The 27596-nt window shown below is 41.8% G+C and overlaps 1 protein-coding gene across 4 annotated transcripts; it reads right to left on the bottom strand.

Annotated features, from left to right (window-relative positions):
* Positions 1-20: 20 nt before the first annotated feature.
* SECISBP2 (SECIS binding protein 2) lies at positions 21-26775 on the bottom strand. 4 transcript variants are annotated; one of them, XM_035099938.3, is made up of 18 exons: positions 25901-26211; positions 22616-22761; positions 20453-20714; positions 18512-18617; positions 15514-15749; positions 14277-14340; positions 13572-13717; positions 11723-11878; positions 9467-9568; positions 8868-9008; positions 8588-8717; positions 6814-6983; positions 5958-6099; positions 4110-4269; positions 3143-3363; positions 2781-2935; positions 1645-1849; positions 21-315 (listed from the first exon to the last, which is right to left on the bottom strand). In XM_035099938.3, the coding sequence occupies exons 3-18, from the start codon at positions 20639-20641 to the stop codon at positions 251-253; spliced, it is 2388 nt and encodes a 795-aa protein (XP_034955829.1). In that variant the 5' UTR covers positions 20642-20714; positions 22616-22761; positions 25901-26211; the 3' UTR covers positions 21-250. The 4 variants fall into 4 exon arrangements, with proteins under 4 accessions (XP_034955829.1, XP_034955828.1, XP_034955831.2 ...); XM_035099937.3 differs by having other exon boundaries at positions 26093-26211; XM_035099940.3 differs by lacking the exon at positions 22616-22761 and having other exon boundaries at positions 26093-26775.
* Positions 26776-27596: the final 821 nt, after the last annotated feature.

Genomic DNA, 27596 nt, shown 5'->3' with positions numbered 1-27596 from the left:
AACAAACCACGTTTCCAGAATGGCGTGTTCCATTGTGATTATTTGCCAAATACAATCATAAGACAATTTTTTAACATTATAAGCCATATTGGCTGGATAATTAATCATAGATAATTTAGTTATTTACATATCTATCTATATATACATACACTTAATTTTTTGAATTAAAAAAAAGTCAAATAAGGCCAAATAAGGTAGTCTTGATTTACTGAGGTTCTTCAAAACCCAAGGTCAACATTTCAGAAGTTGACTACTTTTCCAGCTCCAGTGTGTATGGGTTATACTCCTCTTCAAGCTTCCGCTTCCAGATTTTAACTAGAAAAAAATGTATGAAGGTTAGTGTTACATATTTTTCCCCAGACTAACAAATGCAAGGACAGCTATAAAAGATGGGGATGCAATGCTTTGTCTGCACCACAGCCTTGGAAATGTTTTCACACACACTTTAAACCTTCAAATTGCTTTATCAGGCACTGAGATCCCCAAACACTTGATAATTCAAGGACACAAGGATAGCCTCCTTATGCAGGAAACTGAAGCTAATCTAGGCAGCGGAACTGGGCCAGTTTTAAAGCAGGGGAAGGAAAGAGGCTCCATGCGGTAAGAGCTCTGCTTAATTTGTTGTCAACTGTCAGTTATCTATTTTGTATTGCTTTTAGTTATGCTCTTCTATGAAAGAAAGCATAAGCTAGAGAGCTCTAGGTCAAACAAACTTTTATAATGCCCAGTTGAATCTATCGTTTTAAGCCAAGTTTATCAGCTGAAATTAGAAAAGAGCATGCAGCTCACACTGGAAGCTGCAGAGGGCAGCAAAGCGAGATGAACAGCTCCATATGTTCCCTGACTCAAGAGAAAGGAACAGCTCACTTTCTCTCTCTCTCTCTTAGAGACACAGACAGGCAACAGTCAGACAGGCAGGCCTCCATCTGAAAACAATCACAAGGCTCTGAGCCCCAGGAACTCTGGAAAGATCAGTGAAGGATTTATCCTGTTGTAGAGGAAGTGTGATGCTCTCACAAAGTGATGTTTGGCATCTGCAAAATAAACATGGTGGTTGCTATCCTGCCTCGCATCAATATTTCCCCTGACCGGTCAAATGCAGCAAAACGATAAAATAAAAAATTTTGGTACCCAAAGATGATGGGCAAGAAGGTCGGCAGGCTGAGAGTGTTTACCATAATGCCAGCCTTCACTACAACAACTGAGATGGACAAAGCAACACTTGTTTTGCTTGTCAGGTTTGGTTTCCCCAGACAGGCCAACACCATTTTCTATTTCCCTCTCACACAGGCTCCTTTGCATATGGGTATCATAGAGCTCCCTGCACACTGTGCTAGTCACCCACCCACCCCAAGAGGCCTTGCTACAGCAATTTCATAGCCAGAAGAGAGTGGCTGGGGGCAGTCACTCATATTTATGTGGCCGAAGTCACTGAACTCGGCAGCACAAAAGGCAACACACATGGACGTCAGATTGTTCTTTTTCCCCGAAGTGAGCAAAGTTAGCACCAGCGTATCTGACAAATCAAGAAAGACCAGAAATTAAAGAGTTACTGCGGGTTATTCATGCCCCAAACAGTCAAGATGATCGATTAATACAAAAGAGAAGACTGCCCACATTAAATCATGCGCACACACAACTCACTGTAATTTGGGACATCCTCATCAGACTCTGGAAGAAGGGGTGCTTCACCACCATCTAGTGGACTGGGCTCTCTACAAAGGGTTTTCAATTGTGCAGAGTCACTTTCCTTTTCTTCTTCAGCCGACTCTTTCTGCAATGCAGCAATCATTTCCTTATAGGCCAGCCTCGCTTCCATTGTCAGTTCCACCATTTTGTGAAAATAGTCCTAGGGTATAAAGGCAGCGAGAAACTAAGATAGGGTTTTGGGTTGGTGCTTCACATTTTCTCCACAAACACACGAAGAAGATAACGTGCTCCACAATTTTATTTCACATTAATGTTGAAACAGGAGATCCCAAAATTCTTCTTCAGTGGTCCCAGCAGCATAACGTTGCTGAGGATTTATTTGTCGATTCCCCCTAAGCTCTATTTGTTCAGGTAACTGCCCTCCAACTTGCAGAGGGTGATGGGAAGGGCACTAGCATGAAAGTAAAGAACAGAACACCTCACCAGGGCTAAGGTGATTTAAGGACACGGTACTCCCACCCAGACAATTAAGGATGTTTAATATTTTTAAACATTTCAGCATTAGCTGCCAAAGACTTTTAAAGCCTCTAAAGTGGTACCTTGGTTCTCAAACGCCTTGGTACTCAAACAACTTGGAACCCAAACACTGCAAACCCGGAAGTAAGTGTTCCAGTTTGGGAACTTTTTTCGGAAGCTGAACGTGCTCCGTTTTGAGTGCCACACTTCCATTTTGAGTGTTACACTGAGGTCTGTTTGCTTTTGCTATTTATTTTGTGTTTTGTTTTTGCAGCTATTTTTGTTTTGTTTTTGTGACTGTGTGTCCAGCTACTGATTGATTGACTGATTGTATGACTGCAGTATGTTGATTGCTTTCATTTTATGGATCAATGGTCTTGTTAGATAGTAAAATTCATATGAAATTGCTGTTTTAGGGGTTGTTTTTAAAAGTCTGGAACGGATTAATCCATTTTGCATCACTTTCTATGGGATAGCGCACCTTGGTTTTGGAACACTTTGGTTTTGGAATGGACTTCTGGAACGGATTAAGTTCGAGAACCAAGGTACCACTGTATTTAAACTGAAATGCATATTGCAGAACAATGTGCAACAGCAGCTTCTGCACCACTCACCTGAGCGCCATCGTAACTGAAAATCCCCACCACGCTGACTGGAACGGCTTTGTTCACGCAACGCCCGAGAGCTTTGCGATTGAGAGCAAACACAAATGGGATGTTCTGTTCACAAGCGGAGTCAATGATGAGATGCAGAGTCTCATCCAACCCACCTGGGGCAAAACAAAGAGAGGATTAAAAGGAGGACGAGGCATCAGAACTGGTCACTTTCATTAGCATTGCTGGCAAAAGGGCTTCATTCGCCCAGATACATCTTAAGAGAAAACCAGCATTGCTCGTTCCCTCAACTACACCCCTCCACCGGAAATCTGATCTGTGCTTGCTTCAGTGTTTGCCATACTTTTAATAGAAAGGCTCACCCTTTGACTGGATTCTTTCACAGTTGGGGGAAATGATGACACATTTCAACTTTTTCAGCTTCAAGTGTTTCAGCACTTCTCTGAGCCCCATAACAAGCCTGCGCTTCGTCTTGGCCTTGACTGGGTCTTTCTGATAAAGGCGGTCTTGGAAGCGCACCAACTCTTTCAAGAGATCTGTTACGCAGCTGTCAACTTCTTTGCTGAGTACTTGGGTGCAGTAACTAAAGAATGAACCAATGTTTCAGTATTATGGGCAAGTGTCTGATTCTCCCCACATTCCTTTCTTTCTCATCTACTCTATCCAAAGACACACACACACACACACACAAAATAGCAAACTATATCCAGAAGTAATTAGCATGTTTGATATCTGAAGGTCGAGAAATCCATGTGTGACTAAGGGTCAAAAGCCTTCACGTAAACGCATTAGGACATGGGTCGGCATACTAAGGGCTGGGGGCCAGATTAGGCTCAATTGCCTTCTGGATCTGGCCTGCGGACGGTCCGGGAATCGCCGCATGGAACGCCAGCGTGTGTGTTCTTTCCCTCTCCCTCCCCTCACATGGCGGCGATGGCGCCTCCTCCTGGCTTCTCCCCGCCCTGCCTAGAGAAAGGGGGCTGGGCTTTGTTGATGCCAGCAGCAGCGCTAGAGCCGCCACCATTTTAAGCAGCCCCCCTCCGGAGCCCTTTCGCATGCCACTTATTGTCCCTCCGCCGCCGCCAGTCTCTGCCGCTCGCAAGACACAGGTAAGCAGCCACCAGGGCTCGTGGTGCTCTTGAATCATTCTTTCCCCCAAAATATTGTCCGGCCCCCCACAAGGTCTGAGGGACAGCAAACCAGCCCCCTGCTGAAAACGTTTGCTGACCCCTGCATTAGGATATCACATTGAAACTGAGAGGCACCCCACTAAGCTCAACAACAAAAATACACGGACTGGATTGGCATGACCAACACCAGAATACTTACTCTCTAAATCTTCGGCTGTGGATTTTGGGAAGGTTGGAATTCGGCGGTGTTGGGACAGGGGAATTATGCATGGATCCACTCAATGTTGTACATTCCAGGGACACTTCTGAACTATCTTGGGCTGGAATTGCAGGATCTGTAGGGGCTTCATCTGCGCTTTCTGAATACAAAGGAAAGTTGAATACAAAAGGGATTATTTTTGTTGAACAGGAACTTCAGATCACTATTAGAAACCTTAGGAGTTTGTTTCAGCTTCAGCCCAGGGTCAAGATGAAAATGGCATGAAATAAATGTGCTTAAGAGCCCTGCAGAAAAAAGAGCCCTGAACATATATGAAGGGACAACTGCAAAGAAGACAGAAAAGGCGCTGGCCTAGGGCAGTGTGGCTGTTTTTACAGATATCCATTCACAGTTTAAGCAACTTTTAGATTTAGGGAAAAACAACAGCTAGACAACAAAAGAGCATGGCATGCCTTCCATATTTATGATTTGCAGTTTAAAGTAGGCAGAATGTCAGTTTTAGCAGTAAAAAATTGTAATAACTACACAAACTATTTAAGACTATCGGAGAGCTATTCCAATGATAAATAGGGTCTCATTCACTCTTTTGACCACAGGGCTTAAAAATGCATATTAAAAACATACAAGCAAATCATTACACAATGTAGAGCAATACATGAAATAAAGGGATTGAAGCCAATTGTGCAGAGAAATCGCTCGACAGCTATTTCTGCCAATGGGAGGCAAAATCTCCCATAGGATGTTGCAGCAAATAAACTAGACAAGGCAAACTCTGTAGGAAGAGGTGTCCTGTGACTTGGCAGACCTCTCCATTTCAAACTTCCACTTCTTCTGAAAAGGCATTTGTTCAGGAGGAAATTCAATCCCAGTCCCAAACAAGAATACTCAGTTAATCTTTTGGAGGTTTAAAGAATAAAACTGGTAGAGAACAATCCCAGGTTTGGTCTTGGTTAGAGTTTGTAGTTAGTGGGAAGGCTTTACCATGAATCTGAGGTTCAGACAACATGTTAAAGCCAAACCTAGGCTCAGTGCAGCAGTAAAAAGGACAGCAGAGGAGAACAATGGGTGTGATCTCCTCTCCAGGAGTCCATGTAGTCTCACTTAATCATCGTTTGCAACCAGCTCATTTTCGCCTTTATTTTACGTTACTGTGGCAGCTGCATCTCAGAAAACACTACTGCAACAGCTATCCAGCAATAGAGTGTTGAATTTTTCAACTTCCGAATTCCAAAAATGAGGGATGCTAAAAAGTTGTAACATGACTTGGGAATTCAAAAGATGTTTTGGTTAAATTAATATAATGTAGCTTTGCTAAATTATACAGACAGGATGTATACCCATGAGAAACGTAACGGCTACATCAGAGGCCAAGGAGTTGGTGGCTGATGTCAAAAAACTAATAAAAGCAATACTTGCTGAAACAAGTTGATTAAATTTATTATTAAATGATGTCATTACTTTCTAATATCGTTTTATGATTACAAGATAACATTGTATGCTTAGTAGGGTATGTTTTATGTGGAGAAACTATTTTTATAGTGTCACCTGACATTTTCAAAGATAAAATTCTTTGGTTTTCTGAGATCAGTTTATGCACTTTTTAATCATAGATTTACCAAACTGAATGTTGTCCAGTGACAAAAAAAAATAGCAGATTTGAATTCCTCACACACAAAAACCAATTTTTAAGAGCCCCCTCAATGAAAAAATTTGCAAAAATTAACTTTCTCCACCTAAAATAGCACACCCAACTCTATCAGCATTTCCCTGCTTAGATGACCCCTGGTCAGAAATTAAAATGAGCAGCATCGCTGATTCAAGAGGTACCTGCTTTGGTGTCCTCAGAAAATATCTGATTCTCAGTCATCTCATAAGTTGCACCCTGCAGGATGGCATCACTCTCATTTGGTATCGCCGTCTGTTCTAAAAGGTGCTGCTGTTTCCGCTGTTCTCTCTCTTTCAAAATAATCTGAAAAGGAAACACTTCACTGCAATATAGTTTCCATACAAAGTTATTTATTTCTGAAATACTTTTTGGGCACATATGTATGTACTTTACAGCCTTTAATGTTTACATTTCCATGGGAGGTGGGAGAAGGCTCGATTTAATTTTTAGAGTGTGGCAATTTTGAGTTATCATTCAATTTGCTTCTCTGTGGCAATTGCTTTACACCACTGATAAGCAGGCAAGTTGCTAATTGCATCTCCACTTAACAGCCATTTAGGGAGAGACCTCTTTCAAAAAATCAAACTGATGAAAACGCTCTTAAAACATTCTCATTTTTAAATTTTGTTCATATAATCAATACATGACAGTTCTACTGGCAAACTAAAAGGTTGATCGCATGAGAGTGCTAGTGTAGAAAACATTAATATAATCACTGCAAGCTACCCTTTCAAACCACCTTTGGGCTGTTCTAGTCTTATAAGGAATGGATTAACCCCAAATTAGATCGGCTCACTTCCCTCCCACCTCTGAGATTAGATAAGATTACATAGTTTAATTAGTCCTTTCCCACAGCAACAATCTGAAAGAACTTCACACTTTTTCGCATTTTTTTATTATTATTAAAAAGATAAAGTTATACCCAGGCACAAACCAAAGTACGAAATACCGGTCTGGCTAAATTCTAAAAGGCAACAGCTACACTAAACTTTGATAAAGGATTATTGCTTGTTGTACCTTTTTGAGCGACGTTGGTTTCTTCACTTTAGGGACTTCTCTCTGCTTTCCCTTCTTAACCAAGGGTGCACTCGAGTCCAACGGGTTATGTGGGGTCTTCCCTTGGTTTAATTGCTGACTTTTTGTTACTGTCACGGGTTCCTTGGGATGCAATGTTACTGCGCCACCAACTAAAACAAAAGCAAACCTGCTATCAGGTGACAATGGCCAAGTCTGAAATCCATACTTAACTGGAAGCAAGCACAATCCGTATCAATTGGGACTCTTCTGAACAAATATGTTATGTTGGAGCATAACTCGGTTTTAGCACTCAGCTCAGCAAACAAGAGACACAGACACCCAGGTATACAAAGAATGCATTCCTTTCCTGATTCAGCGCATTGCGAAGTGTGCTTAGCTTCATCAGTGTGGCTTTCGATTTCACCAGACCTTTATTGTGAATGCTACATTTTTGTAAAATACTTCATTACTTAAATCTACTATAATCTTTAAATAAAACAAGCAATTCTTATTTATGTATCTGAAAAATACAGTACAATACGGCAAATACTCGGGAGAGGTCAGTGGCAGTTCATCTATTTTGCATGCAAAATGTCCAAAATAGGGCAGCAAGTGTCTGAAACTCTAGAAAATCACTGCCAGTCAGTGTGAGCTAGCTAGATCAATGGTCTGAGTCAGTATAACACAGCTCTTGATGTTACTGAAAGTATTCAGTAGTAAATAGTCTGGTTTAGAATTATTTCTGGACAAAAGCTACTAAATTCTCTTGGAATTTATTTCACCCATGCGTTACTCTCCTTTCAGAATGTGCTTAAGCCCAATCCTTGATAACATTTATTGTGTTGCAAAGCAGTTTTGTAGTTGCATTGCATGGACTTAATACTTAGAGGAATCATTGCACATTAGCACTTTATCTCAGTGGAGATATGTGCTGCATTTATTCTTTCCCAAAGTGCACTTCAGATCTGTGAACAAAGTCTGACATGATTTATTGTGGACAACTTGCATGGCACATTAGAAGTGGTTACACAAACTCTTTGCTGATTTAACAGCTGTTTTATCCTCCATATGGATGCATGCCATCTTCTGACAATTTCTATACTGATAGCAATTGAATTCTGTGAACACTGAAAAATCCATAACCCTTTAAGCACTATTTCCCCACCACTTTTGAAAAGCAATGGTAAAGAATTTCCATCAGCATAACTTTATATACTTTATTATACAGACTGTGATTAGCAATGGGAGCTTCTGCAGTATACTTTGTAGTGTAGTTGGATTTTCTGCCAGATGAATAAAATATTCCTTCAAAAGATAGGCTATTCCTTTGAAATGTGGACTTGGACTCCAGACTAAGGTTTTCAAAGTATAGCATGTAAAATCTGACAATGTTACCTATTTACAGCCAGTCATTTTGATAAAACACTCTCCCAGCTATTGAATTACAAAAAAAAAAAAAAAAAAACCTGTAGAAAACTAACCATCGCATCCTTAATCTTCATAAATAAAAACCACTACCTGAGAAAAAGTCGAAGCGAAATCGTTACACTTCCACTAGTCTCTCCTAGACTTCAGGAAATTTGCAGTTCATCTTTTTTATTTTACTTCACAAAGGTGGCTTCTCTTTCATTCTTCCGGAACTTTTCCACACAATTTGTAGTGAATTCTTGCAATGTTTAGCCTACCTCAGGAGATGGCCATTGTGTGTGTGTGTGGGGGGGGAACGGTACTCTGAAAAAGCATCACATAACGAAAGCACTCTCAAAACTTCTACCTGAAAGCACCACAGGCTTTGACGGTTTTGATTTTTCCGAATACTGTTTTTGTTCCAAAGCAGCCAGCATCCCTCCCAAATCGAGCCGCACAGGAACCTGACTCTTCTTTCCGCTGCTCTTGGGTGGTTGCTGCAGGAGAAAAAAAGGGAGACAGACACGTTTCTTCCCCCTTCGCCTTGCATTTTATCTAGTCAGTAAAATTTGTGTGCACATAATTCATTCAGAAATATTACTTTTGTTTCGAAGCAAGCCAACGTAGCGCGGAAAGAACCATTTTACCTGCATTTTCCTTTTTTCTACTGGAGTGGACGGCACCTGCTTGTGAGCTTTTCTTGCCAATGACGTGTCTGAACTGGGAGCCACCAATTCATTTTGAGGAGGACCACCGTGAGACTCAAACCCAGACTCCCTTGTTCTTCCCTTTGAAGTACAGAAATACAAAGGCAAATGCTATGAATGACCAAAGAGATGTGCGGAAGCTACACTCAGATAAACATCTTAAGGGGAAGATTTTTGGAGTTTCTTTGCTGCACAGACCCACCACTTCCGACAGTAGCCAGGTGCTACAGCAGAAAACAAGCTCTGGCAAGAAGGACTTCACATTTCAGATCTCTGTGTGCTCTAGCATAGCTGCAGCATCAGACACAAAATTCAAAATAAATAAATGCAACATTAAAATGTGGAAACTTTTTTTGCCACTCTCACTTCTGAAACGTTCCGCGCCCCCTTGCCAGTGACACTATGCTTTTTTGCCACGCCATAATCTAAAATTTGATAGAGTTGCAGAGTTCTGAAATGGCTGAAGAGTGAGGATTGCCAATAAGGGAAAATAAATGGGGAAAGTTGAATAGAGACCAAGGTAACCGAAGATTACTTACTTCAATTTGCTCCCTGGTAAGTGGCGTTGAGCAACACTGCTTTTGAGCGGGCCTGTATTTTTTGTCAGTGGCAGCTGCTAGGTTTGGAAATTCTTCAACGTCCTGAAGAAACAGAAATAAAGTGTTATGCTATATACACACAATTTAGCTTAAAAGTGGCCTTCCCCACTTCAGCACCACGGCACTATTTGATGTGCTAGCATTCCTGTACATCCTTCATATTCTGGATCAGTGATGGTGAACCTTTTTAGAGACCGAGTGCCCCAACTGTAACCCAAAACCCACTTATTTATCGCAAAGTGCCAAGATGGCAATTTAACCTGAATGCTGATTGCCCCCTCTGGCATGTGTGCCATAGGTTTGCCACCACTGTTCTAGATCTTTAATTTTTTAAAGAAAAGAAATCAAACATTTTACAGGTGAAACTCGGAAAATTAGAATATCATCGAAAATTGCACTTATTTCAGTAATGCAACTTACTATTTTTTTCTTTTTCTTTTAATTTTTACAAATGCTTTCTTTTGGGAATTCCACAGTAATAAAACAAATAGTTACAATAATACAAAAATAAACATCCCTATTACATTTCATTAATTCCATTCCATTTATAAGTGACCCGCCTAACAACAAATAATTACAATTACAACAAATAAAGGCTTGACATATCTTGCTTTGCGTGTCATGCATCTTATCTCATATATTGGTTTCACCTTTTAAGTTGTGTTACTGAAATAAATGCACTTTTCGACGATATTCTAATTTTCCGAGTTTCACCTGTATATTGTTATGCTTCTCCCTTCTCATTGATTTTTTTTGGGGGGGGGGGGAGTTGCTGGAAAACCACATATGACCCCTGAATTATTTGTGACTTGTAAAAAGAACCTGCCATATTTGGGAGCTGGTGCAGCAGAGCAGCTAATAGCGCAATCCTAACCGTGTCAACTCAGACGTAAGTACTGGTCATGCCAGTGGGGCTTAGTCCCGTTTAGTGGGGTTAGGATTGCAGCCAATATCCCCAGGCTCTAAGAATAAGGAACTCCCAAACTCTGAACCTCTCCTCTGCCATGCAGTTACTAGGTGACCTTAGAGCACCTTCCCACTATCAGTAATTATGAATATATGAATGTTATCTTACCGTACAGGGTTATGGTAAGGAGTGCAATATGGTAATGTATGTGAAATGCTCTTAATGTTATAAAGCAGAATATATATGCTGAGCACTCTTAATTACAATTACAATATTATTATTTTTTATTAACAACGAGCATGACCCAGCCAATGCTAAGCACTTTCAAGTCCCATTCTGTCGACTGAACAATTAAAAATGTGTACTACCCTATCCCACTGGAAGTGAAAATGTGATAATCTCTGGCTGGGACTTCTGATCAGTGCCAACACAAATCATTTCAGTTGTAGGATACTATATGAAATGCTGCTACAGCTTGCTAAGCTAACTGACCTGTGCAAAAACGAGACAGAAGAAGTTACTATTTTTGGAAAGAAAACAAAAAACAAAATCTGAATTTACATATTTGGATTGGAAAAAAACAAATCCTTATGTGGACAAATTTTTTGGTTTATTTAAAGTCTGTGATGGGGATTGTAGTGATCCAAAGAAGATGTACCCTACAAAAATATACTTAAGGTACCGTATATCATTCAAGACTACCAGACTCGTGAGAGTCCTTGTATCTTGAAATTCAGATTACAATTACGAATGCCTGTAATTTATACAAGGTTATCACTATACACAGCACTGCAGACAGTAATCAGAAAGATGACGAAAGATCCCCGCTCCGTGAAGCTTACAATCTAATAGTAGAGACAGGAAAACAGCAACTTTCAACTCTTAAGTCAGATCTACTAGTGTGCGGGTGGTGCTTTCCTGATGTTGTTGGACACAACTGCCCCCAGGCCCACACGTCATGGCCAATGGTAGGTAAGGGTTGGTGGGACATCAGAGAAGCCTTGGGGGGGGGTCACATCACTAATCCTCACTTGCAATATATATATTTTTTAAAAAAACGTGATCTGGAAGTGCATTATGTGACATGGATTGTTAAATGCAGTGCAGCCCAGGTAGACTTGTTAGACCTTATGGTAACCTTTCAAAATGATTCACCTATTTGATATATAAAAAGAGACATTGTGTTGGAGCACCAAGCATAGGTACTCCTAAATACCTGCAACTTCAAGTTGATACACAGTTTGCTTAATGGCCAACACACAAAGCTTTGACGCAACCAACTTTGGTACCTCAATTCTTGGAGGTTCTTGAACTAAAGTGATTTTGCTCTGAACTTTCTCCACTTCACTGTTTAGTTTCTCTTTCTTTTTCTTCTTTTTCTTTCTCCTCTTCTTATCTGCCATTTCTTCAGCTTCATGGTCATTAGCTTTCCCTCTTGTTTCTGACTATTGCAAAGAGAGTAAAACAATACAAGATTTTGAAAAGCTACACTTAAGCTTGCATAGCAACGAAAGCTAAAGTTAAGACACTAAAGCTGATGGAATACAAACTCTATCTTTTTCTCATAAGCCTCTGTTCTGGAATTATAGGATATGAAAACACCCCCCTAATATCTGTCCACAAAATCGTTGTTCTGCTCCCTAAGGTCTGTTTTGTTACTGTCTGTTTCAGACTGTTCAAATCTCCACTCAGCCATGAAGCTCACTGGTGACCTTGGCCCAGTCACTGCCTCTTAGCATAACCTACACCACAGGGTTGTTGTGGGGATTAAATGAAAAAGGGGAGATCTTGACCTCCTTGGAGAAAAAGAATGGGATATAAATACAATCAATCAATCAAAAGTACCTTCAGAGGGTATGGGGACTTTCTGGAGAGGGGAGTAATAAACTTTAGTAAGGTAAAGGTAAAGGGACCCCTGACCATTAGGTCCAGTCGTGACCGACTCTGGGGTTGCGCGCTCATCTCGCATTATTGGCCGAGGGAGCCGGCGTATAGCTTCCAGGTCATGTGGCCAGCATGACAAAGCCGCTTCTGGCAAACCAGAGCAGCACATGGAAACGCCGTTTACCTTCCCGCTGTAGCGGTTCCTATTTATCTACTTGCATTTTGACGTGCTTTCGAACTGCTAGGTTGGCAGGAGCTGGGACCAAGCAACGGGAGCTCACCCCGTCACAGGGATTCGAACTGCTGACTTTCTGATCAGCAAGCCCTAGGCTCAGTGGTTTAACCACAGCGCCACCTGGGTCCCAATAAACTTTAGTACTGACAGCCAAAAGCTTTTCCAAATCTCATATCCATTCATACCACAAACTAACATATAAATTAAAATTTAAAAATATGTCATACATATATATTTACACACCATATTTACTGCACATGAAACTCAATTCAGTTAATGTTGTTATGAGTAATAATAAAAAAGCTGAAGAGAAATCAACTAAAAGAACTGGAAACTGCCATGTGATTTGAGAAGCAAGAGGTTATTAACAACGGGAGTCAGAGCAGGTTCAGTGAAGCGACAAGAATGGAATCCAGATTAAAAATTATCTAAACAGAAAGCAAATTAAGGCATCAAATAACATGTTCAAGAACACCTGAACGGAAACAAAACACACAAAAATAAGACAAGCTAGAAAAAGAGTCAAAAGAAGCTTGTTTTCCACCCCAAAGCGAGAGAAGCATAGTAAGAAGGGTAAATGCAAGAGGCATGTGAAGAGTTTAAAATAGGAGCTAAAAAGGAAGAACAGTCGGAGCAAGAGATTTTAACTAAAAGGCTGGAAGACAACAGAGCAAGACCATGAACTGAGATACAAAGTAGAAGTCCATTGGAAATGATCAGGAAAGCAGCAATGAGCAATGAGGAAAAAGAGAAACACAGGTATATATATATATATGAAACTTTAGACTGACTCAAGAGAAAGAGTGAAGTCCAATGGACATGAAGGGTGCTACAGTGAATTAAGGGTTTAAAAGACAAAGGAAGAATTGATGTTTGTTCTTTCTGTCCCATAAGATCCTTTTCTCTCAATATATTACTTTTTCAAATAAATCCACTAGGGAGCTGAGTCTGAGACTCTGGTTAGCTGCTATTCCAAAAGACAGTAACAGAACAGTGGCTTGGAAAAACCATCATCCTACCTTATGATCTTTGGGAACATCATCTTCTCCTTTACTGCCAGAATTATTACCGGCAGGAACTGTCACTGGAGTCGAAACAACTCTCTTGGGAGCTTGCGACAGCACGGTGGCCCAAGACACAGCAGGCCAAGGGGACACCTGAGGAACTGATGTTAGACAGAACAAACTATTCACTGAATGGGACTAAGACAAATCTTTAGTGGGGCTGTGCCAAATGTTCACAGGAATTTTTTTTCCATTACAAAAGGTGCAATTTTGAGAGATATACAATAAACAGCAACATACTATATTGATCTTTCAAATGTAGGTATCTGAATGATAAAATATTGGCCTTTTTGCTTTTGTATTATGTGCTGAAATCTAAAAAAAAATTTACTTAGGTCCAAGATTTGTATGAGACATGCTTCAAACAAATGTTTAAACAATGATTTCAAAACAATCCAGACACACTCTAACTTCCAAAGGATTTTCTTCAGCTAGAATAATAGGGTTGTTGCCAACTAAGACCTACTCAGAGTAGACCCACTGAAATTCATGGGTGTGACTAATTTTAGTAGGCCTTGTTAGAACTTAGCTGGATACATGCCAATACCTTTTCTCTACCCTTTCTAAGCATGCTTAGCTGAAATGTGGACTTTAGACCTTAAATGAACAGAATGCTATATCAACAGTAAAGAAATATTTATTACTACAGATAGCCCTTACCTCCAGGATCAGATGAAGAACTTAACGGTCTTGCCGGGAAATGCTTTTTCAGAGTTGTTTCTCCCTAAAGTGAATATTGCGGTCTTTAGTACAAAAGCAAGGCAGCAACCTGCTCTGTCTCTATCCAATCCATGCAGCAGTCAAAAGATCAAGACTTGTATTAAACTTCCTGGAACTGAGCTCACGTTTGAATTCTTTACCTTGGCTCCTAAACTTATATATCAATAAAAGATGTAAAAAGTTCTTCCAGTGGAGGTGCAAAAACCTTTGTTTTCTTAAAGAAATTTACCAAAGCTGAAACACATCTTTAAAATTGTGACATATTTCATCTGAATAAATAAATAAATAAATTGAAATGTAATGAAAAGGGGGGGGAGAGAAAAGGAACTGCTTTATTTGTTTATTGGTTATTATATTTCACCAAGTCAATAAAAATTGCCTTGAAGGAAAGACGTAGCCTGGCTTTATCCATATGTTGCTGAACAAGGGGCTGATTCACATGGCCATCACCTTGCACCTTGCACTTATACACCTTGCACTTTTACACACACTAGAATTCATGCTTGATCAATAGGTTCTGGGCTTCCCAAACAACATGTACTCAACAAGGACGATTTTTAACATTTGGTAAGTGCCTCCTGGCAGAGGGAATATAAACCACACTTGATTCATGCACAAGATGTACTGATCTCACCAAGAGGGAACTGCAGAAATTACTGCAGGGAGAAATAGTACCATGAGTCACCACTTGCAGGAATTATTATAGGAACAGGTACAAAATCTAAAGATTTAAAAAAGAAAGAAAATGATGTACCTTTATACCCTAGGTCTAACCTTGCCTACCTCTCTCTGTAGCCCAAAATGATTTCCTGCTGAGTTCCATTGTTCCTTCCTTGGGTATAAAATATAAGTCACCATAATATTCTTGATGACCTTTCGGAAGATTATCTGTTAATGCTACAGGGGAGAAATGATCTTCAGAATGATATAGGGTCGCCTTTTTAAGAAAAGGAGAACAAGGACTTACAAAACTAATAGGACAAGTAGCCTTTGGGGAAATCTGACTGGGAAGAATTCAGTTCTAAAGCTAGTCTAACATGTGATACTACTGAAAAGAAAAAGTATCTATTTACTCTTGCACATTTTCCACAATTTTTAAACATACAAATATTGATCCAGCAAGTAGCTTCATGTTAACACATTATCATTCAGCATCTAAGCCTATAAAATAGCTAACCTCTTTGGTTACCAGAGCTGAAATGGCTGGTTTTCCTGGAGGTTTTGAAGGCAGCTTATCTCCTTCAGCCGATCCCAATGGCCCCCACGCACATTTTTTAATATCCAACAGATCACTACTTCCCAAGCCTTGCAATTTTGGGAAATCGGAGAGGGTGATTTCAAATGCAGGTTCCGGAAGACACTCGGCAGCTGGAATTTGCTTGAACTTCCCATTTGCTGCTTTAATGGGCCTGTCTAATAATAATAATAAAAAAGAGTGTTGATTTGCAAAGTAACATATTTCTCCACGGTATGTAAATAGTTTACTGCTTTTACCGTGTTTCCCCCTTTTTAAGACGTAGTCATAATATAAGCCATGGCAGGATTTGAAAGCTTTTGTAAAATTTAAGCCATACCCTGAAAATAAGCCATGCCGCCGCCTGCCAGCGCTGGGCATGGGAGAGAGCAGGAGACTGATCAGCCACTGCGGCATCGCGCTGCCAGAGACTCGCAGCCACTGAGGAGCTCGCGGCACTGGGGCTTGAGGGCGGCTCTCGCCTTGCCGCCCTTTCTCCCGCTCCCGGGGGAGACGCGGCTTCCATCCCCCGTTGCCAAGGAAATGGCCCAGGGGAGAGACGCCAGAGCGGAGGTGCCGCCCGGCTGTTGCCACCGCCGAAAACGGCAATGCTTAGGGCCGCCTCCTCCTCGCGCGAGATGAAGTAAGGCCCCTCGAGCGGTCCAGGGCTCGCTTCCGAATGCGCAGGGATAGGGCTGCGCCATTAAACTGCTTGCAAACTCCTTGGAAAAAAGAAACGTGTCCTGCAGAGCCCAGATCAAGGAGGTGGCCTGCGGGGTTGTCGCCGCTCAGCACCGCGCAGAGCGCCGGATTAAGGAGCCGGTCTGCAGAGTCGGCGCCCAGCAGCGCGGCGCTGGATTGGGGAGGCGGTGCTTCGTGCGGAGCTGCTGGGCACCGACCCTGCAGACCGGCTCCTCGATCCGGTGCTCTGGGCGGTGCTTCTGGGCGCCGACCCGGCAGGCCACCGGATCGAGGAGCCGGTCTGCAGGGTCGGCGCCCAGCAGCTCCGCACGAAGCACCGCCTCCCCAATCCAGCGCCGCGCTGCTGGGCACCGACTCTGCAGACCAGCTCCTTAATCCGGCGCTCTGCGCGGTGCTGAGCGGCGACAACCCCGCAGGCCACCTCCTTGATCTGGGCTCTGCAGGACACGTTTCTTTTTTCCAAGGAGTTTGCAAGCAGTTTAATGGCGCAGCCCTATCCCTGCGCATTCGGAAGCGAGCCCTGGACCGCTCGAGGGGCCTTACTTCATCTCGCGCGAGGAGGAGGCGGCCCTAAGCATTGCCGTTTTCGGCGGTGGCAACAGCCGGGCGGCCCCTCCGCTCTGGCGTCTCTCCCCTGGGCCATTTCCTTGGCAACGGGGGATGGAAGCCGTGTCTCCCCCTGGAGCGGGAGAAAGGGCGGCAAGGCGAGAGCCGCCCTCAAGCCCCAGTGCCGCGAGCTCCTCAGTGGCTGCGAGTCTCTGGCAGCGCGATGCCGCAGTGGCTGATCAGTCTCCTGCTCTCTCCGATGCCCAGTGCCAGCGCAGCTGGGCGCCAACCCGGCAGGCCGCCTCCAGCAGCAGCAACGTGGCAGAAGGAGAAGGAGGCTTGCTGCACGTCCTGAGCCCTGAGTCCGTGGGACCCAGCAGCAGCAACGTGTACAGTATTTTTTTTTTTAAAAAAAGACACCCCCCGAAAATAAGCCATAGGCTTGTTTTCTTGGGTAAAATAAATATAAGACGGTGTCTTAAAATGTGGGAAACACGGTAGTAATCATTACACACCACACAATGCTTTTTAGCAAAAATATATTTATTTACTGTACTCTCTCATTCATACTTGGATCCTGCTTCATATCCCAATGAGAGCAGAAAACAGCTAACAATATTACACAAGTATAAAATAATGAAGTTAACAACATCTTAACCACATATAAAGATAATCAGTAAGTGCTGATCAATAAAAACTAACCGGGTAAAAATGATACACCGGGGGGGGGGGGTGTAGCTACAAAACTAGCAAAAGTGTTGCACTTTAATCCAGTACAAGTTTCAGAAATACACCACTTTCGGTCTGAATTTGGCCTCCCGAGAGAGGTTTCTCTTACCCACTCTCCTACGAAGACCTTTCATTTACATAAGGCCTTTGCCTTAAAACATTCAACAAATATTTTAATGAACTTTTTCCTGTTGTATAGCTCAAGGACCTTTCAAACTCTCTCTTCCGGCACAGCCCTTAAACGTGTTTTGGGTCCCCCCCCCCCAAAAAAAATTCTGGAGCAGATGGGGGGGCTGAGCAGCAAGAGGATAGCGGGGAGAACACAAATGGAAATAATTGCGTTAATGGAACGAGTGTACTGGGTGCAAATGAAAATTACTCCCAGGCTTATCCACACTGTATGTAATTGAGTTTCATTGTTTGTATTATTGAGGCTGCTAGCTACCTTCAAGAAAAGTGGAGGCCACCTTTTTTTAATAATAAAAAATGTTGCGAGACACAAAGCAAATTCTTTTAATTGCTAAAGGGTATGCAATATTTTATTCATAAAGCAGAAATCACCAGAATTAATTGAGCTCTTTAGATAAAAGCCTGCTATGACAACTTATCAACTGTAAGGAAACTAGAAATTACCTTAAATCAGTGGTGGTGAACCTACGGCAAGCGTGCCCTCTCTTTTGCCTTTCAATAATTGTATCATTGAAAGCTGTGTTATTGTGTTTTTCTTTTAAGACAAAAGATGTTAATGTATGAGTTGTTGTTTTTCTAAACTAAAACCTCAGTATTCAGGCTAAATTGCCATGTTGGCACTTTGCGATAAATAAGTGGGTTTTGGGTGCAGTTGGGGCAGTCGGTCTCTAAAAGGTTCGCCATCACTGCCTTAAATCATACACTGGCTTTTTCTGCAACTGCAGAACTTCTACTCACACCAATGTGCGCAATACTGCAATTGTTATCGTAGTACCTGATTTAATAGGATTTCTTCCATGCAGAGCTGTGTAAGATGAACTCTCTGTGGATCCATCAGGTCTCTTACTCTCCCATTTGGATTCATGGTCTTTTGATCGCCTCTGTACAAAATAGTAACACCACCTTTCAATCTTTTTTTTTAAAAAAAAAAGGCTTAATTTTTCATCTCCATATCTATATTCCAAATTATATCAGAGCAGAATTTCAGTACACAAACACTAAAAAGTAGTACATAATGGTATCTGTTGCTCAAGAGCCAATGCAAAAGGAATATTGTTTTTATCTGTACAATTTGTTTTTTGCACTTTTCAAAGTCCAGATACAAATCATGTTAAAGTTGTCTCTGGAGATGCGTTAAACATCCATGGAAGCATTGCTAGGAGCTTCTCTTAGCTATTATCCAATATCAATCAATCAATATACTTTATTCGACCGATAGTCAGAAACAAAACAAAACATTTCTCAATACAAAGATAAACATATAAAACTGAAGGCATCAGAGGGATACATAAAAATATAAAAATATAAAACTGAAGGCATCAGAGGGATACATAAATGGGGTATGACTGCGCTACTAAACCTCCTACAGATAACCCACATCAAGACATTCGATTATACGTTTCCGACACTTGAGCGCCAGGAAGAGGAATTTAGCCACTGAGAAGGTTATTTTCCCAGTGGGCTTGTTTAGCAAATATGCTGCCTGCCGTTCTCTTGGTCGGGAACTAAACTGAGATAAATATGGTTCTATAAGATACTGCCTTAAATCATTATAAAAGGGACAACTCAGTAGAATGTGTTCTGTGGATTCTACCTCACCCAAGGCACAATGGCACATTCTCTGACCGTATGGGACTCCTCCAAATCTTCCCCTCAAAACCGCCGAATCAAGGACATTCAGTCTAGCCGCAGTAATTAGTCTGCGGTATTCCACGTAGTGGATATCCGCCAGGTAACGGGCTGGTGCAGACCGATACACCTGCTCCCCTAAAAACATCCCAGATTTCACGCGGGCTATGTCCTCCTGTCTGGCGATATCATTATCCAATATTGAATTTGCTGATAAATTCATGGTTTCAGCTAACTTTGTCTAGTTCCTCTAGGCATGTGGTCCTAGCTTACGTATATCTTTCAGAAAACCCTTAAAAAAAAAACACTCCCGATCCATCTGTTGTAGCATGGAGAAGTGCAGATCATTCAAAGCAGGAAGGGCATCCTCATAAATTGCTAGTCGACTTTTCATTTCCAGTGCAGTTTTCTCCAAAACGCACACTAGGAATGTTGGCTGATTAGGACAGCCAATCCTTGCTTCAGCAGCTGAGCATTTTATAAAGCTCATGTTTCTCACGAACTGTTGAGTAGCAGAGGGAAAACTCAGGCCCGCTACTTCAACAGTGCTATGTTTCTGCGGCAGGGTATTTGCTAGACTAATGCAAGGTGGCCAGGCTACTCCCTGCCTTGGATAAGGTTTCATTTGTTCCCGAGCACTGTTCCACTGGAATCTGCAGAGCTGCTCCATGCTGCACACAAACCTGGGCTATGAATATTTCAATGAATTTTAATAGCGAAACATTTGTTTCAGCTTTATAATATTAGCCAGTTTATTTATCCTGTAGAGACCGTGGCCGCTGTTTGGTAGAGTCAACCCACCCACTCCCCGTCCAAAAAGAGAATCAGAAGCTAGCTATGATCAGTGCACAACCACTGAAGGTCCCACACAGATCCCTAGTAACTAACCATAGGCGCTGGCAGGGACCAATGAAAGCTGAAAGACCCACTAGAATGTGTGGGGGTGGGTGGGAAATGCTGGGGGGGGGGAGTACTCAAACTCTGTGAAAATGGAGCGCTAAACAAGCCTGCTATTACTGCAATCCAGTTACTGATGCAAGCTGTAGCATGACAGAAAGGCGTTATCTACTAGGCTGCCTTCACTTACCTGGCAAAAAGCTGCAGCCTCTTTTCGGATAAGAGGAGTCTGTTTGGCAGAGTCTCTGTGCTGTTTCAAAGAGCTGTAAAGCTTAGGGCTGTTGTTCGGACACTGAAAGTTGGCAACTGCATATACATTTGGCGCAGCATTAATTGAATATGAAGAACTGGTATACTCCCCAAGCGAACTACATCCCATAAGGCTCTGAGATCGATATTGAGAATGAGAGGTGGCAGTATCCCAGGGCGCATCTTGAGTATGTATCTGTTGTCTAAATTAAATAAACGTATTATTATTATTATTATTATTATTATTATTATTAGTTGGACACATGACAAACATGACAAGGTTTACAAGGAAAAACATAATGAAAACGAATGCTTGGGCTATAACAGAATTTATCATATGATTACAAAACAAATTCTATTTAACCCATAAGCATACACCCACTAATAAAATAACCAATTTATTTTACTAACACAGGAACCCCAAATCTGCCTTGGAGGAGATGAAAATCTCCCTCTGCTCAGCTCTGACAACTTCCCCACCACCCCTGGAGGTGGGGGAAGGAAGTCCTGCCACCAAGGAACTTCATGCAGTCGCCCAAAAGGTGGGTAGAAGCTGGCAGCGATCAGCAGCCAGTGAGGGGTGAGGGGATGCCATCACATGGCGGCAATAGGTGTGGCTCCAGGTTTCTTCATTGTGCCAGCCTGGGAGCTGGTACAGGGAAGGGGCATTGTTTCCTTTCCCACTTCTGCGCTGACTGGTGCTACTCCAGTCACAGCCAACCAGGCATTTGGATTGCAGCCCAAGCATCCTTTGAGAAACAGTAAGCATAAAATGGTAGTGTTCAAAATATGTGGTGTAAGGCTGATCTGTTAAAATCAGAGAGGCATGCATCTAATTTGGGGTATGGAACTTCTTCCCTAAGCTGCAAGCAATAATACAATGACAAGGGGGAACAGATGCAATTCAAATAGGTGCACATTATATTCAAAAGGTGATACTGTATCCTATTGCTGATCTTAGTGATGTTGTGCCAGTTGTGGCAACTAACTACAGAAGAGGAGGAAAGAATTTTCTTTGCAGATTCTCCTTCTCCCAAGAAGTCTCCAGTGCCCTTCAAAAATATGTCCTGGGGGTGGGTCGGGGGACTGCTCCCCTTTCACAATAGTTAACTTTTAAAAGAGCATGATTTTGCCTGTGGTGATTGGTAGACTATATTTTTTTAATGGAAAAAGATTTAGAAATCCCCAAGAAGCTCCATTGCTTCCAATGAAAGTCAATTAGCTCCCCACCATCCCAGCTACTTGAAGCTACCGTATATCTTAATCACACACAATTTAGAGCACCACGTTGCAAAAGAGCACACTGCATTCCGAGCCTTTAGAGCTTTAGGTAAATGTCATAGAAAAGCATGGTAGCCATATGACCATTGTAGAACTTATGATATACCTCCGAGGTATGCAAGCCTTAGGGGCTGTAGTGGGCTGGGACTTCTATCGCACAGAGAAATAACCCCATTTATAAGGTAACATGATTCTACACCCCACCAAAGAACATTGTATTATTACTACCCAATACACTGTGTTTTGGGGTTTGTTCTTGGGGAAAGTACTGCAATTGATTTAATTTGTTCAAATAAGTCAACCCCCTACTCATCCTTAGTAGCCATGATCCCTAGCTAGCAGGACCAGTGATCAGGGATGATGGGAATTGTAGTCTCAAAACATATGGAGGGCCAAGGTTGAGAAAGCCTGCATTAGACATAAAATTCTTCTTTCTTACAGGAGGGGAAAAAACCCACTTGCTGCTCAGCTGTAGTTATTTAAATATATGGTTGCTAATACGCGGATTTTAGATTATTGAAAAAAGGTGCCAGAACAAACCCCCAATACATAGGTATACCCCAAACAATAAGGACAGTATAAAGCTGTGCAGGTACCACCTTCCCACAAAGCAGCAAAGAGAGATGGCAAATGTTTAGGGATCAAAAGCCCAAAGTCACCATCGTCTTTGAAATGTGTCCTGTGTTGTGGCCTAAAACATTGAATGAGCTTACCCAATTAATTACCAAAATGCACTTAACTTGCCAAACAGCTAAGGCATCTAAATTAAAGACTTAGGTACGTTAACAGTCCCCCAAGAAATGAGATGTAGAAGGGTACATACTTATCCACTGGTGGCTCTTGAACATATGGGTAGCATGTACCATAGTATCTAGGGAAGACACATGCTTCTGAGGGTTCTGGCCATGCCACTGTTACTGCCGCATATTTGGGGACAAACGGTTTGACCTCTGCTGATAACTTGATGCCCTGAGAAACAAAATGGGTTTTGGCTACATGCACTTGGAGATTAACCAAAATAAGTGAAAAGCCCCATCTATGTGAACCAAACTGTCACACAAGAAGGAAAAGCGGGTGCCTTGTTCTTCTGCTCAACCAAAACGAGTAGGAAAAAATTAAATCTGTAACAGAACACTAAAAATGCACCAAGAATTTTAGTGCTTAAGCAAATTGCTGCTTCAGAACAGAAGTGTCATTTTACTTTTTAATGTAAAAACTCTAAGAGTGTCTGGCTGCAGCACATGCAACATCTCAATTTTGCATTTATAAAGGGGGGCACTAATCTCCATTGATGACAGCTGAAATACACTATAGGCAGACAATACAGACGCAATGCTGGTTCAGCTATTAAGAATGATTAGGAGATGAGAAGCAGGCTTCAGGCTCATGCGCACCCTCCTGGCCCCAACTTCTCCCCTCTTATGCAAGAATTTCTCTCTTAGACACACACAAGCCTTTACCCAGGTTCAGCTTCTTGGTTCTAAAGGCTAGGGTTCACTCAGTTGGGGAAAGGGAAGTAGAGAGAAGTATGAAAAAGAAGAAGAGGAGCCTGCTTCCCACTCCCAATACCAAAACCCTAATTAATGACCAACTAGCATTACATCTGCACTGGCCCTACAAGAATGTAAGAGAAAACAAAGCATTCAGCTGACAGTCAAAAGTCTGTTCACTGAACACCCTCTGGTGGTTGTACTTGCACTTGAAACAGAGGGACAACTGGACACTAATGGTAGTATTAAATGCTAGACCTACTCAGAGTGGGCCCATTGAAGCCAATGACCATTACTAACTTGGGCTCTTGAATTTCAATGGGTCTACTTTGAGTAGGACTTAGTTGAATACAAGCCTAAAGGTTTAGTCCATAATATGAATAGTTGTGTTCTTCAGCTCAGCAAAAAGATGGTTGACCAGAATTTTGGCAAACGTACCCTAATATAATAGAAGAGAAATAGAAACCAAGTACATATTGTTGCACAAATGCAGAGTTTACTGGACACCTTATTATATTTGCCTGACCTATTTGTATTATTACATGAGGAACGAGTGTTCAGATTCTACAGCCCAAAAATATGTTAGAATCAGATTTAAAAAACTTTAAGGTTTAACTATGGTAAAGCAGCACCTGCCCACCACACCCAATATATATACCACCCATATATAGGGTGAACTTGTGGCTTCCCAATGTTGCTAGACTCCAACTGGCATCATCCCCAAACACTGGGCATGGTGGTTGGGGCTGCTGGAGCCTAAAGTCCAACAACAACTGGCAGCCACAGGTTTCCCACTACTACCATTAGGCTAATGCTATGGTTTAATTACACAGAATTTAGGTTTATATAATGGCTAATATATGGAAAGCTACTTCATACCGAGTCAAGATCCAGCTCAATATCGTCTACGCGCTGCCAGGAGGCAGCTATTTGAGGCAGAAATAGTTCCAAGCCTTACCTGGAGATAACAGCTATTGAATTAGGGATTTTCTGCATGCAATACAAGTGCTCTACTACTCGCCTTCCTTACTATAAACAGAGATGGCCCCAATCCAGCAGTTCCTCAGCAAAGTGAAACTAAATTAGTCAAGATGAAGCTTTCACGCTGATTTCAAAACAAAACTGCAAATTGTTCGTTTTTTTGTTTCAATCAGATCATTTAAATATGTAAAAACAGGACACTTCTAGTCCAGTCTGAGTGAAAAACTTTGATTAACTGCATTCAGAAAAGGAATATATTTGAAGCTATTCTGCAAAGCACACATGGTCAAGAGTTATGCTGGAGTGTATGCCCAACCTATCAAATTCCATGTGTAAAACAAAATTTTGCTACTTCTCCCTATGGGAACATTCATCTCTAACAAAGCAAAAATAATGTGTAATCCTTGAAGCTACTAGACGTAATTTGGCATGAAATTCGTAACAAAATCCTAGTTATCAAAATGGGTAATTGCTTCTAAAAACTTAGGCCATGCCACAATAAAGCAGTAATCATGTGGACAAAATGACACATTACATGCAAACAAATAATAGTAACCAAACAACTATTTTTGCTTAGCTTGCAAAGTCTATGGTTGTGGGGAGGAGAGTGAAAAGAGGAGCAGCTGTGGGAGGTGCTTCTCTTGCTACCATTTCCCTGCTCCACGGCATTTATCCTTTTTCACTGTTTGTAAAATATATCTGCACTGAAAGGAAAGCACTAGCACCCAAAACTGTCATACTTCTGGAATTTTATTCCTGGGAAAGAGGCAATTTCTGAAGGAAGCAAAAAGCTGCTTCCCAAACTAGAGCCTTATGACTGACAAAGTCTTGACTAAGTTGGTTTAGTTCAAATCTATTTGGCCAAACAGTAATGTTGGGTTTCTTCTACCATATCAAGAAAGGTGATCTGTTTTTATATAAGTATTTTATGTGCACAAAGTGCTACAATATTTTATATTGTAAACCTCCCTGTGACCCTCAGAAGAAGGGTGGTATACAAATTAAACAAACAAATAAAATAATAGTAAGTTGATGACCAGGACACATGATGACGCAGCCAGTATTCTTAAAACAAGCTGCTGCCATTCCCCTTCCCTGTCAGAGGTCTTGCCTGTGAAGGAGACAACAGTTCAGGAGGTGAAACTTGCATGTTTGTTGAAAAAATATTCAACAGGTGCTCCTTTCCCTATCACTCAAACACTAAAAACAAAGCAGTGGTGTCCTGAAAAGAGAATGGTGGAGGCAAGCAGAAGAGATGGGGACGGGCGCAGAGAGGCAAGGCTTAAAACCCAGTCCTTTTACAAAATTATGCCTAATATACTCAACATTGCACTTCTTCCACGGCAAAAAAGAGAAGAAAAAGTTTGCAGTGCCTTGTCCCGATGGCAACAGCAGAAAGCATGCCATATATATATATATATATATATATATATATATATATATATATATATATATATATATATATATGGGAGGGGAGGCTTGTTTTTGACTCTCTGGTGTTGTTGTGCCTCATTTTCCTTTCTGCAGAGAGAAACAGACTTCTTTCGGGGTGATTGGGAATTTTTTTTTTTAAAGCGCACCCCCCCCCCCGCTTTTTTGTTCAAGGTCTCCTGCCAGGACCTGAGCCATAGACCCACACGTTAAGAGCAGGTTCAGCGGAGCCATCAGAATGGAGAGCGCCTTTGCCTTTCCCCTTCCAGGACCTCTCCGGCCGCCGTTTACATAACAACCAGCAGCAGCAGCGCGCGGGGAGACTGGAGGGAGCTGCTCTTTCGCCTTCCGTTCTCCACAGACCCGGCCTCGCCGCCGCCGCCGCTTCCCCGCCTTACCTCGCTGCCCGCTTCCCTCTCTGAAGACATGGCGCGGGAGGGGGGGGGGGCGACAAAAGGTCAACGCCCCACCAACGGCGGCTCCCACCCTGCCCTTCTACCACCGGCCGGCGGCGCGCACAAAAGACGCGGCAGGCGCGCGACTCGAGGGTTGACACGAGGTCTCGGCCAATCAGCAGCCGCGCCCCGGCCCGCGTGATCGTCGCCATGACACCAGGGGCGTCATGACACCAGGGGCAAAAGGAAAAGGCCGCCGTACCTGTTTAGCGTCTCCTAATGCGGCTGGTGGGCTGTGTTCATAATACCGGTAATACAGCCAGTTTTTCACGCTGCTTGGTATGGTTTTATTGTTTATATACGAATAACGGAGCGCACGGAAGGGAAGTGATTTCAGCAAATGGTATGATCTGGGTTGTAGCAATATCTTATCAATATTATCGACCCATTACCACCTGATTCCTCCAATAAAGAAAATAGTTGGAACAGTAACAAAACAGCAGCAATGATAGGAAACCCGTGCATTATAATTTACCTAATTCAAATAGGAAGTGGGTTTCATGTATATGCAGAACTTTATGTCTCATACAGTATTTTGAATGCTTTTAGTCATACTTTGTGCATTTGAAGTTGTGTCTCGTGTTTACAATTGCACCAAAAAAATCAATAAAAAGCAATACAACTAGACGTCCAAACTTTTTGTGTGTGTCAAATATTTTCTAATATATTTCTCATAATTTAATCAGTTGTCTAAAAGACAGTCATGACTTACTTCTCTCCACATGTGACCACTATGAATACACAGACACCACTTTCCTGTTTCTTATCCAACATTATATACTATTAAAAATGTGTTAAATCAATTTTAGCTTCACAGCATAGGCAGTGTGTATAACAAATTTTGCAACTTCAATATCTTGCTAGCTACAAAAATGAGCAATGCATTACTAATGGTAAACATTTTTGTAACTTAATAGGATTTTTTTCTTAAAAATTTTTACCCATAGAAATTATATATAATTTTTATGGATAAAAACACACACATACATCCTTATTTTTTATAAAAGCATTTATATTCTGCATTTTTGGATGTAGCCCACCCAAAATGTCTTTCTACAAAATACATTGAATGATAGCAGCTGTATTAATAATACTCCATTAGGGCAGTGTTAAACAAAACACAAAGCTATCCTTTCAAAATTGCTCACCAAGATGAAATATGAAACAGCCTAAAAGTAATTTATAAAAGCCTGTTAAGACTGCAGAAGTACATACGTAGCCAAACAATAGTTTGTGTACAGCCTTTCATTGCTTTGGTTTCCATTTGTGCCAATATCTGGGGAAGTGAGCTACCAGGCTCAATTCAAGGTATTAATTCTGGCATATTAAGCTCAAAATGGCAATGTCAACCACCTTGGACCCTACATTCAGTAGGTGAGGGTTTGGTGGTGTCAACACTAGGGGCTGGAATTGACCCACGACTGCTTTTTCAGTGGTAGCTTCTCAT

Source organism: Zootoca vivipara, chromosome 10, assembly GCF_965207765.1.
Source record: "Zootoca vivipara chromosome 10, rZooViv2.hap1.1, whole genome shotgun sequence".
In the NCBI taxonomy this organism is placed as follows: domain Eukaryota; kingdom Metazoa; phylum Chordata; class Lepidosauria; order Squamata; family Lacertidae; genus Zootoca; species Zootoca vivipara.
This window is presented reverse-complemented; position numbering and strand designations above follow the sequence as displayed.